The sequence below is a fragment of the Colletotrichum fructicola genome (genome assembly GCF_000319635.2).
Source record: "Colletotrichum fructicola Nara gc5 chromosome Unknown KSG_Nara_v1_contig10, whole genome shotgun sequence".
Lineage (NCBI taxonomy): Eukaryota > Fungi > Ascomycota > Sordariomycetes > Glomerellales > Glomerellaceae > Colletotrichum > Colletotrichum fructicola.
In genome coordinates, this window is record NW_027094060.1 from 223,901 (window position 1) to 235,943 (window position 12,043).

A 12,043-nucleotide genomic window follows, 5' to 3' on the forward strand; every position below is an offset into this window, starting at 1 on the left:
ATGGACGCCATACCGCGATAACTCCTGTTGTCCCCGTTTTAGACATTTCGACGCGACTTCCGCTTCACTGCCGTCTGGGCCGCCCACGCATCCTCAAATGTTGTCTTCCGCTGTCCAACGTCTCCCTTCTCCAGAGCGAGGCGGCGAACAACGTGGAAAGCACCAGTTCCGACCGACATGGTCTGTCCCATGATAATGCACTCACTCACTCCCTCAATCTGATCCGTCTTCATGCCTGCAGCAGCCTCAAACAAATGGTCCGGCGTCTTCTCGAATGAAGCCAGTTGCAACACGCTGTCTCTCATCTTCGAGAGACCAAATCGCGTGATACCGAGAACCTCACCCTTGTATGTCATGACATCTGCGAGCAACTGCATGTGACGCGGGTCAATGCCCATGTCTCCCATGACTTCGCCAATTTCGTGCGCAATCGTTGTCCTTGCGGCCTCGATACCCAACACATCTCGGCACTCCATGACATTGTTTGACTTGACTCTCCGCCCTTCGACGCCCTCCGTGTTCATGCATTTTTGGAGCCCATAGCCTTCAACGAGAACGGTGTGCGTTTCCTGTTCTGACGTCTGGATAATTGCTCGAGTCGCTTCTGGATATCCCGAAATGGACACGGTTGGGATCGTCCGACGGAGATAGTTGGCCCGTACCAGAAGATCGCCATGTTCATCCACGGGCTTAGCCTTGACGGACCGTTTCGAAGCGGCTGACTCGTCAAGACGTACGCGGATTTCGATCCTCCCCGGGCCAATGTGCATATCCTGCCTTGAGATTTTCATCTTCTTGTGCTTGCAAATGGCTTCGGCCACGTCGCCCAAGCCGATGCCCAGCTGCATGTTCGACAATGCATCCATGTCCACTTGCAAGACAACATTTCCAGAGTCCGCAAACCATTCGTCTTCAATGTAGCTCAGGATGTCTTCGACATATGTCTTCTCAATACGAGCCTTGACGATTCGGGCGGCAGTCAGTTCCCTGTTCTGCACCAGCGGGCAGGTGATGACGGGCGTGCTAATTGTCTTGGAGGCGTTGATGATTTCCTTGATACGTGGGACACCCTGCGTGATACTCATACCAGCGACACCGGCGAAATGGAAAGTCTTGAGCGTCATCTGAGTACCGGGCTCACCAATCGATTGAGCTCCGACGGCTCCGACGGCGTGGCCTGGCTCAACGTGTGCCTTCTTGTACTTCTCTAGGCAAAGTCGGATGAACATCCGCAGAGTCGTTTCAGAAACCTTGGCAACCTTGTCTGCGAAAGCCTTCTTCGCCTTCATCTCACTCTCGTCGACATCAACTTCCATGCTTTCGGCACCAGCAGTCAAGCCAGTGAGCTCCATGACGCGGCGGAGTTTGTTGGCGCGGCCGGCCACATAAGACTCAAGTGACCTTAGGAAATCTCTGGCACCCTCATGTTCGTCGGTGAATTTATCTTCTTCGTTATCATAGTCGAGGACATCGTCGCCGACAAGGGCCTTTCTTGGATATCGGGCTCGTTCCACAGAGAGCATGCTATCGCAATACTTGACAATCTCATCGGGGAGAAGGGCGGCCTCATCGTTGTTCCATGTCAGGTTTTCCGCGTGTGAGAAGGTTCGATCGAAGTTGACAGGCTTCGCCGATGCCTCCATGTCAACAGGATCAAGCTTGTCGGCACCAAATTGGAACTGCACAATGCCTCCGCCTGACGTTCGGACGGTGTCATCGTACTGTGTGGAAAGATCCTCCAGCGACTTCATCAGTCGACGAGACATGTATCCAGTCTCTGCGGTCTTGACAGCAGTATCAACCAAACCTTCACGACCAGACATGGCGTGGAAGATGAATTCGGTAGGAAGCAGACCTGAGTAGAAACTGTTCGCAACGAAGCCCTTGGAGGGAGGCTGAGGAGCGTTCTTGTGGAAATGGGGAAGCGTTCTGTCCTGGAAGCCATCGGCAACACGCTTGCCGCCGATAATCTGTTGACCGACGAGGGCGACCATCTGTGCCACGTTGATCTCTGAACCCTTTGAGCCGGACTTTGCCATGACTAGCGGCGCGTTGTTCCTGCTAAGCGTCTCAATACAATGAGAACCTGCTTGAGTTCTGACCTTGCTGAGAAGTCCTGAGATGGAGTTCTCGAGGGTCTCTTCCATACTGCAACCCGTGGCCTTCTCGAGCTTGCCCTTCTTGTACTTGTCGATCAGCTCATCGACATCCTTGTTTGCGTCTTGAATCATTTTGCTCTTCTTTTCAAGAAGAAGTTGAGTGGGAAAGACATCTCCAACACCAATAGAGAAACCACGGTTTGTCAAATGGCGAGCACAGAGCTTGGCCAGGCGATTCATGGTTACCACGGCGGCATCCGGGCCAAAGTCTCTGAGAATGACGTAAAAGACCGAGTCCTTCTTTCCAGATCCTACAGTAGATTTGTCCATTCTACCGCACATGACTTCCGAGTTGCGAACGACAAGCCATCCGTCGTTCGGGTCCATGTCTGGGCATTGTCCAGGCCTGGCCTTGTACTCTCTGCACTTGGCGTCCAGGTTGACCTTAACAGGACTGTCTTTGTTGGGACGCATCATTATGCTGAAGACTTGCTTGCCTGTCCAGAGAGCCTGGGGCTTCAAAATGGCTGGTGGCGGGAGATCAAGGTGAACGTTTCCGTCCATCATGTGCATGCAGATGTAGGTGAATGTTTTGCGGTCGAAGAATCTGTCCTTGCCACTCAGCAGGTAGGCAGCGGTGATGAAATCTTGCGTTGCCGCAATGACAGGCTCTCCGTTCTTGGGAGTTGCCAAGTTGTGTTTGACGCCCATGAGGTTGATGGCTTCTGCGCGAGCTTCTTCGGTCTGGGGAACGTGAAGATTCATCTCGTCACCGTCGAAATCTGCGTTGTACGGGCCGCAGACACACTCGTTGAGTCGGAACGTCCTCCACGGCCGCACCTTAACCAAATGGCTCATGATACTGAGCTTGTGAAGAGACGGTTGACGATTGAAAAGAACAATGTCGTTGTCTTCTAGATGGCGTTCAACGACATCACCAATCTTGAGATCCTGAGCGACCTGATTCCTGTTGCCGAACCTCAGTGAGATCTTGTAGCCTCCATCATCGTTTTTGATGACTTGCTGTGCGCCGGGCCAGATATTGGGTCCATTACGAACGCACTCCTTCAATTTCTTGATGTTGTAGTCGGATACGCGCTCGGGATACGTCAGGTTCTTAGCCACGAGCTGAGGAACGGCAACCTGATCGATTCCAAGGTTCGGATCAGGTGAAATGACAGTTCTGCCGGAGAAATCGACACGCTTTCCAGACAAGTTTCCACGGAAGCGACCTTGCTTTCCCTTCAATCTCTGGCAGAAGCCACGAACGGCTTTGCCAAAACCAGGTTGCTGAAGCCCAGGGACGTCGCTGTTGACATACATTGCGACCTGTAATTGGAGGTACTCCCACTGCTCCATGATGGTCTGAATAGGCGAACCCTTCTGCAGCGCAGAGCGAATCATGCCACTGACCCAGACGATGTCGGCGAGCTTTGTCGTGATATCGTCCTCGTTACTGGCATTGTCTTGGGCGACCGAGGGTCGGATGCATACTGGGGGAGCAGGGAGGAACTGCCAAATGAACATCTCCGGGCGACCTTCGGCAGGATCCAGGCCGAGAAGTTCGCAGTCGGTGGGACTGATCATTTTGAACAGATTGAGAACCCTGAGAGGATTCATGTCTTCCATGGCCTTCCGAAGATGCTTGTCCAACTCGGCATTGTTTTTCCTGGCCTCACTGAACGACTCGTCGAACTTGATCTTGCTCTCGGGAGGCACCTTCTTAGCGGAGGTGGACTTGTTGTAGGTAACAAACTTGTCGTGTGCCAGCTTGAGGACGCCAACCTTGCGGATCTGGCCTTGAACGGAGCCGCAGTACATGCAGTTCTTCACCTTGCGACACTGTTCGTTGATTCGCTTGCAGATTTGGGAGCGGCGCAGGTTATCCAGCAGCGGCCGCCTCAACTCTTTGAGAAAGGCGCGTTTCTCGGACTCGGTGAGCAGGACTTTGCCGCAATCCTTTAAACAGTTAGCTTCTGTCAACTTGAGCAAAGAGGTAGAGTAGAGGCCTACCTTGCAGATGTCCTGCAGGATCATCATGACGAACCGCAAGTAGCCAATGTGGAACGCAGGCAATGGAAGCCTGACATGTCCGAAGTGACCAGTACAGTTCTGTAGTGATTCCTGACATGTCGCGCATTTGCCAGTCTTGCTCGAAGTGCCCTAGAAGCAGCGGAGTCAGCTTCGTGCAGCGTCATGGACGGGGTCGACGGTGCTTACCAGACGCGGATCGAGGGGACCATGCTGGTATGGGGCTCTGTTCTTCTCGATATCGTAGAGGAGTCGATCGGAAACTTCGAGAACGGCTTGGTTCGCAATGTCTTGGTTGGACCTGCGGAGCCGGAGGATTAGCAATGGCACATGGTGCGAGGCGGGCTGAGGGGTGGGACTGACTGGATGCCGAACTTGATGCCCTTGAATCGCTTTGGCAGCTTGTCGACGAGCTGCGACTTGACCGGGGTGACGGTGGTCGTGGTCGCCATTGCGACGATGTTTGCGAATGCGCTGACGGCGGAGATTCTGAGTTCTTGGTCGGGGGGGAAGTGGTAGGATGTGGCGCAAGGTGAGTCAAGATTGAAATTCGTCGCAGTCTAAGTCTACCGGTCGTAGTAGAAGTTGGTGTGTTTGCGCATTCGCCGCAGGGTCATATTCGAGGCCCGAGAAGTGGTGTTGATTCAATCGCAAGAGCTAGTGCTGTCGATACGACGGGATGCTAGGGCAACGGAGTCATCGGGTGTGTATGTATGTATGTTGTTGAGTTTGAGTCGGAGGCTGGCTTGGGGTGTTGCAGACGGATGGGAAATTTTGTGATGGAGGCACGGCAAAAGGTGCTGTACCTAGCGCGGGAGGGACTCTCCAGCGTCCAGTGTCTGGTCTGCAGGTCGTACCCCACCATCAAAAAAAGCAGCTCTGCCCCACCAGTGCGCGTACAGTGTGAAGTACGCTTTGGGGAGATTATCACGGTCCCAGTGGTGGAATGTGAATCATGAAGACACAGTGCGACGGTGAGCATCACTCGGTATGAGTCTTCTTGCCTGTGACTGGGCGCCTTTTGGCGTTGGGTTTGGAGAAGCACAGGAACGTAGGGAAGGTAGGTAGGTAGGTACCTTGCCTTGATGGCATTGAGTCGCGTATTAGGTAGGTACTGGGTGTTTTCCACCGACCGCCCGCCCACCTCAAGAAAACGGCACTTCTGAGTTCTCTGTGGCTGAACGTGATGAGGTAAAATAGGTACCTCACCTGCCTACCTTACCTACCTAAGGTAGGCACCATAGTGAGTGGAGGTACCGAGTACGAACGCTGCAGCTTCCCTTCTGCCCCGCGGCTCGCCCCAGACCGCCTTCCAACGAGTCCTCGGGTCTAATCATTCGCCGGAGCTTAAGCGATCGATCCCCCGTCGTATTCCATTTACACGGGACCGAGAGATGCGTCATGGGGTCCCTGAAGACCGGAGCTGCTCCCTGCCATGTGCAAGGCAGCTGAGTCCTTACTGGAGCCTTCTGCGCCCTCATCACAGCTGCACTCGCTTCCATGTCTGTCCTCTTTTCACACCCGACCCTTAAGGTGTTTTATTTGCCTCGATCACGGGCTGAAGTTCCGGCTCTTGTGTCTCCCCTGCTCAAGAGGAAAAAAGAAGGTGGAACATCCCTTGCTTCCCGCCCCAAATGAAGGCTCCCTCACCTAGGTAAGGCAGCCTCCTCACCTTGCGGATCCAGGCCCGGCACACCTCCATTTGAACAACACACCTCTACTACCTTAGGTACACACAAGCACCACAAACACCTACCGCAATCTGTCCAGACAGCTGCCATACCTCGTTACCTGCTGTCGTCGTCGTCGTCCCTGACTACTTCGCTGCTCAGCGCTGCAACCCGGTCGACCTGGCTCTTGCTCGATCCTGAAACTGGCATTCCTTGTCTTCGTCCTTCAAGCTCGAGCTTCCCCGAAACTGCTCTCCAACTCGTCCCGTTCTCCCCGCCATCCGCCCGGAACTTGGTGACGCACTTATAAGTCCTGTCTCCGGCCTCTCCAACGTTGGCGCTCATTGTCCCGCACTCACCGCTGCGTTGGAGACGAGGCCACAAAACACTCAGTCTTGTTGTCGCTGTCTCCCGCCGCCATTCGACAGCCCCCCGGAAAACCCCCGAATGGCCCTTTGCCCAGTCGCAAACGATGGCTCCCAGCGGCGCTGACCGCAAAACAGAAAAGTCCTACCTGTCGTCAGCCGTCGACTCTATTAATCCCTGGTCCGGCAGTCGGAGCTCAACGCCCACCCCAAGAGATCCTCCGCCTCAGCCTGTTCCTGCGCCAGCGGCCCGTCAAGGTGATCATAGCATCACTCACTTATATGGCCAGAGCACCAAGAGCTACCCCGCCGACTGCCCTCCGCTCAACGTCCTGTGGTATCATGCTACCGATGTAAGAGCAGTTGCTCCAAGCCTTAAACTTCTTGAAATGGCTAATCATTGTCCCAGGTGCCCAAGCGGAAGCCGCAATTCTTGAGAGACAAACCGAAACCCACCGACGATGCTAAACCTCCGCCCCAACCGAAGAAGTTTCTGCCCTTCGCCAAGGGAGATTCGAGAGCCATAGAACTCGCTTACCAGCGTCTACTGGAGGATTCCGAGAAGCGAAGAGGCGATCGATCGCAGCGCAACGTGTCTGGCGGCTCTCGACGAGGCCGTAAGACCACCGGCGATGATGGGGCGCACAGTAGCTTAGAGACGAGCCCTGAGAGCGCCCCTAAAACGCGCGTTCCGGTGAACGAGGACTACCTCTTCGACGTGGACATTGAGAAACGCGAGCTGGAGCCCGTATACTGGCTCGGGCCTGTGTATGAGGTTCGCCGCGGTACTTGGTTCTACGACGAAGGCTCGTCCTTGAGACCATGCGAGGAGAATCTAGCGTCTCAGCTTGAGGAAGGATACCTCAAGGTCAAGCCTTGGCTGTATCCCAAGCCTCGAGTTCGAAGCGACTCAAACAAGAAGGACGTCACCCCAAAAGCGTCAGTTGATAACTTGCGGGCCGTTGCAACGGCTTCTGCGGCCGCGGAGGGTAACAACAAGCCGCAACCGCCGCAGAATCAACATCAACCCTCATCTCACAGGCTATTCGGCACATGGATGAACAGTATTGCGACATACCAGGATTCCACGACAGCCTGGATAACATCCGACAGCATGCTAGGCTGGGTGACCTCGACGATGTACGAACGATTCTCCGGCGGCGGCTTCATGAGCGGTGTCAAGCTGGTGAGAGGTTACTCTGATGTCTCCAAGAACAAAAAGGAGAAACAGCCGGCTACGCCCACTGAGGCCGCTGCCCCGGCGCAGAAAGATGATAAAGACCAAAAGAAGCTGAAGCGAAGATCCGCACCACCAACCTCTAGACCGTCGCAGTCCAACGATGACTTGACGCGCGCAGAGAACGAAGAAACCAGAGAGACTAGCTTGCAGAGGCAGATCTCATCCTTGATGGAAGGGGCCGAACATCGCAACCAAGAGGAACAGGAAGAAGAGATTAGGAAGCGCGAGGAGAAGGAGATCGAAAACGACTACAACGGCCAGTTTGGCGAAACGCAAGGACGTGACATTGAGCACTTGGTGCTCGTGACTCATGGAATTGGCCAACTTCTCGGAATCCGGTACGTGGTTGATTTGGCATTTCGGAGAAGTTACGATGACTAACGGCAACAGTATGGAGAGCGTCAACTTTGTACACGACGTGAACATCCTCCGCAAGAACCTCAAATCGGTCTACTCGAGTTCCGCAGATTTGCGGGCTTTGAACTCGGAACTGGAAGATGGGCCGAGAAACTGTCGAGTGCAGGTATTGCCTGTCTGCTGGAGACACTTGTTGGACTTTCCCAAGAAGAGAGAGAAGAAGAATGAACGGGACATTGGAGACGGCGCCTTAGACGAAGATGAATGTGAGTAAACCTCAACCAGCACCATAGAGGACACAGCTAACGAGCGTTATGCAGACCCGTCTCTAGAAGACATAACGATAGAGGGCGTTGCCTTTGCCAGGTCTTTGATTTCGGACCTTGCCCTCGACGTTCTACTGTACCAGAGCGCGTACCGCGAACAGATCGCTGAGATCGTTCTTAAAGAGTCGAATAGGATTTTCAAGCTGTTCATGGCCCGCAACCCCGAGTTCAAAGGCAAGGTGCACGTCATCGGGCATTCTCTCGGGTCTGCCATCATGTTCGATATCCTCTGCCGGCAGAAGGAAAAGGTCAAGGCCCCGGACACACCAAGGAGTGCTCTGCGCTTCTGGCAGCCGCAAGATAAGGCCGAGGGCGCCAGGGATCGCGAAGCGAATGAGCTCAAGTTTGAGTTCGACGTCGATGACCTTTACTGTCTGGGATCGCCGGTGGGCCTGTTCCAGATGCTCAAGGGCCGGTAAGTTGATTCAAGTCTCTGCCCGGCTGCGTGCTAACTCCGCAAAGGACCATATCAGCACGCCACCTTCCTCATGCACTTCCGTCGGAAAGTCCCCTAAATCCTGATTTGATGGACGATCCGTTCCTCGCAGCGGCGCCGACATCTCCATCCCAACGGGTGTCTGCAATCACAGGCTTACCATATTCCGTCTCGTCGCCAAAAGTCGCACAACTATTCAACGTGTTCCATCCTTCCGACCCGATAAGCTACAGGCTCGAGCCTCTCATATCTCCCGCCATGTCCACTCTCAAGCCCCAAGTACTGCCTTACACGAAGAAGGGCATATTCGGCAATGTGGCACAGCAAGGGTTGAGTGGTATCGGAATGAAGGTCGGCGCGAGTGTCAGCGGTCTCTGGTCCAGCTTGAGTGCGGGAATCGCCAGCAACATACTGAACAGGAGTCTCGGTCTGAGCAACGAGGACGTGGCCAAGATGAACTCGGCATCAGCGCAACCCCAAGTCTCCGCTCAAGGGGCAAACATGGCGGACAGCAGTGTGATTTCTGACGCATCGAAGTTGGGGGAGAAGACGAATGAGCGCAAGAAGCAGCTGGCGGATTCGAAATCCATGATGGGCCGCACGAGCTTGAGCGGTAACGAGATGACACTTATCGACGATGAGCTCGAGACACTCTACTCCAAGTTCCAGGAGAAGCGGGTGGACCTGGCCAAGACGAATGACGACGGCGACGCGACGGACTGGATAGAGGCGGAACGGAAGTCTCAGAAGTTGCGGCGCGAGGAGATGAAAGTGCGAGCTCTCAACCGCAACGGACGTGTCGACTACAGCATCCAGGAGTAAGTGCTACGTGATGTCCATGATGCAAGTTCAGGTATGCTAACGTGTGGCAGGAGTGTGCTCGATTTCAATCCCATGAACACGATCGCATCGCACATGAGTTATTGGTCTGATGAGGACGTCAGCCACTTTATTCTGTCGCAACTTCTTTCTAACAGGTCACGGGCGAACCGGAGATAGACATGGGCGGGTGGGTTGGCTGGTTACCTAATTAGATGAGCTCGTCACCTCACTTTGAACATGATCCATTGTGCGTGCATACTACTCGAGTGAACAGCTAAGGGTATCTTTTACATTATCACGGACTTGGCAAACTACTTATGGATGCAGAATACCGGCGTCCACGAGGGCGGCCCAGCGAGCGGGCAAGCCCTTGGCGACATCTTCGGCCGTCTGGCCAGCGTCGTTCTGGATCGCGCGGATGTCCTGAGCGTTGTCATTTGTGAGGCGAACGATTTGCAGCGCCTCGGCAGCCTGTCGCGCCGACTGGGGAAAGAGATCAGTGGGCAGAGGCGAGGCGATCCAGAGTAGCAGCCAGACGACCTCTTCCTGAGACTTCTCGACAGCAACGTGAAGAGGGCTCTTGCCACCAGCCAGGGGGTCCTGGTAGCGGATCAGCTGGCCCAGCTGAGTAATGTCGCCGTTGAGCTCCTCGTTGGCGTCCTGGAGGAGCTCCACGATGCCCTGAACATCGCCTTCTGAGCACATGAGGTGGTAGGCACGGGCGGGACGGGCCTCGGGATGGGCGTCAAGGTAGGCCTCCTCGGTGATGTTGGGCAGGATGTCCAGGCCGTCCTGCAGTCCGCCCTCGTTGACGTAGCGTGTCAAGATGGCAGCACCTGGGGTGGTGGACAGGAAGGGGTTGGTGACGGAGGGGCCCTGCTGGTTTGTTGGCAGGTATTTCTGGCAGGATGGGCAGTTGAGAGAAATGGCGATCTCTGCGGATTGGTCCAAGAGACATTGCCTGGTGCATGGTGTAAGTATGGTTAGGTCATCTCATCATGTTAGTGAGACTGGGTTGCGTACCAGTGAAAGTGGCATCCGCAGGGCAGCTCCAGATCATCGGGCACGTTCTGGGTCTCCTCGGTGCCCTGGCCCTCATCTTCACTATCAGGTTCGATGCTGATGACCAGGGGGTCTTGGCAGGCTTTGCAGACGGCAGCCATGGTTGTGATGTGTGCAAGGCGACTTGCGGTTGTGGTGGATGAGGTTTGGTGCTGCGAGAGCCAAAGTGAGGGGGCGACAAGGGGGGTGGTGGTGATATGAGCAGCAGCAGCAGCACCGTAAGTCAGAAACAGCCAGGTGAATGCGGTCTGAAGTGTGCGAATCGGGGATTGAGCCGCTTGTCCTGACACAAAAGCTTCAATGTCGCGATGAAGGCATCGAGATCAGAAAATTCGAGATGGGGGGGGGGGGGACCAGGAGCGGGGACTGTGTTACTTTGTAGAGGCACACGGCCCAGGGGGTACATTGGGGGCTATACTGCACAGTGCATCTTGAAGTACCTTAGTTGATTTCCAGTCTCGGACACCACCCTTGGCGTCGACACTAATTTTTGCCGTGGTTGTTCTGCGCATTTGGTACCTTACGTGGGCTTCCCTGTACTTGCACATGTTCCAGAACATTGCCCAGAGGGGCTAATCATCAACGGGCATCAACCCACGGCTTGGGCTGCTCTGTTGGAGCCAGACGCGGGAGAAGCATGGCAGTCCGTCCGTCGTGTTGTGCTACTTTGGTTGAATACCTTGGGTAGCGGCATAAATGTGAAATCCAGGGATGGAGGAAGGGATGGCTTCGACCGAAGCCCAAGGAGGAGCCTGAAGGCTGCAGCCCAAGATGAGGGAGGAAGCATCGAGAAGCCAAGAATCAGTCAGAGCTGATGCCTATGAAGGCGTACGTTGGTCTTTACGCAAGACCGGTACAACGGGGTGGGCTCACTAACACACTAACACGACCGTCTGTCTTGTCTGTCTGTCTGCCTCACGCAAGTCCATGTGGCTGGAGGCCGTGAGGAGGCCGCAGCGAAACAGGCTTCCCGCGTATCCTGTGCGACCGCAGCCCGGGGGGCACCCATTCGATTCGGCGGAAGGGCCGGAGACGTACCGCGAGCTGAGGTAAGCGCCATCGGGTAGTCAGTCGCGAGATACTTCTCGTTCGCAGCGCTGGCAGTGAGAGCACATGTATCTTTCATAGCAGACGCTCGTCGACGCCTAGCCAAGACAGGAGAGGCAAGGTACCGGGCTGGAATGCTCAAGGCAGCCAATCCTCGTCCCCAGGTCAGCTAATGCCTGTATCATTACATCAATGGCCCCTCCCCGCCCCCGCCAACAAGTATTATCGTCGCTGCTGGAGGAGAGGAGGTACGAATACCTTAGTGTAAGGTAATAGTGAGTGTACAGAGTAGGTAAGGTAGGTCTCTCGGGTTCTCACACTGAGGTGCGTACTATGCAGTAGGTAGGTAGGTACGCCGTATTATTGCTGCTGCTGCTGCTGCTGCTGTCTGGCCCCCGCATTGCCCTGCACCCTGCTCTGCTCCGCTCCGCCTCGCCTGGGCCCAGTGTCCATCCCATCCACTCATTACCTTTACCATTGCGATCATCCGTCATTCGGGCGCTGCCTCTGACATTTCACCTCCCCGGCCTTTGCTTGATCTTTCTTGCCTTGCTGCTGCTTGTGCCTCTGCCTCTCTCCCCATTACAT

The 12,043-nt window shown here is 55.0% G+C and overlaps 3 protein-coding genes across 3 annotated transcripts; 1 reads left to right on the forward strand and 2 right to left on the reverse strand.

The window, feature by feature from the left end:
* Positions 1 to 38: 38 nt before the first annotated feature.
* RPO31 (DNA-directed RNA polymerase III subunit RPC1) lies at positions 39 to 4,582 on the reverse strand (the record flags this gene model as incomplete). The annotated part of the gene is made up of 4 exons (XM_032027220.1): positions 39 to 4,058; positions 4,113 to 4,262; positions 4,320 to 4,431; positions 4,494 to 4,582. 4 exons carry the CDS (start codon positions 4,580 to 4,582, stop codon positions 39 to 41), a joined length of 4,371 nt encoding a protein of 1,456 aa, XP_031876374.1.
* Positions 4,583 to 6,272: 1,690 nt separating this feature from the next.
* CGGC5_v015586 (putative phospholipase) lies at positions 6,273 to 9,523 on the forward strand (the record flags this gene model as incomplete). Its single annotated transcript, XM_032027217.1, has 6 exons — positions 6,273 to 6,518; positions 6,575 to 7,743; positions 7,796 to 8,028; positions 8,083 to 8,503; positions 8,551 to 9,342; positions 9,397 to 9,523. 6 exons carry the CDS (start codon positions 6,273 to 6,275, stop codon positions 9,521 to 9,523), a joined length of 2,988 nt encoding a protein of 995 aa, XP_031876389.1.
* A 138-nt stretch (positions 9,524 to 9,661) lies between these two features.
* CGGC5_v015587 (uncharacterized protein) lies at positions 9,662 to 10,509 on the reverse strand (the record flags this gene model as incomplete). Its single annotated transcript, XM_032027216.1, has 2 exons — positions 9,662 to 10,307; positions 10,370 to 10,509. 2 exons carry the CDS (start codon positions 10,507 to 10,509, stop codon positions 9,662 to 9,664), a joined length of 786 nt encoding a protein of 261 aa, XP_031876403.1.
* Between the last annotated feature and the right edge of the window lie 1,534 nt (positions 10,510 to 12,043).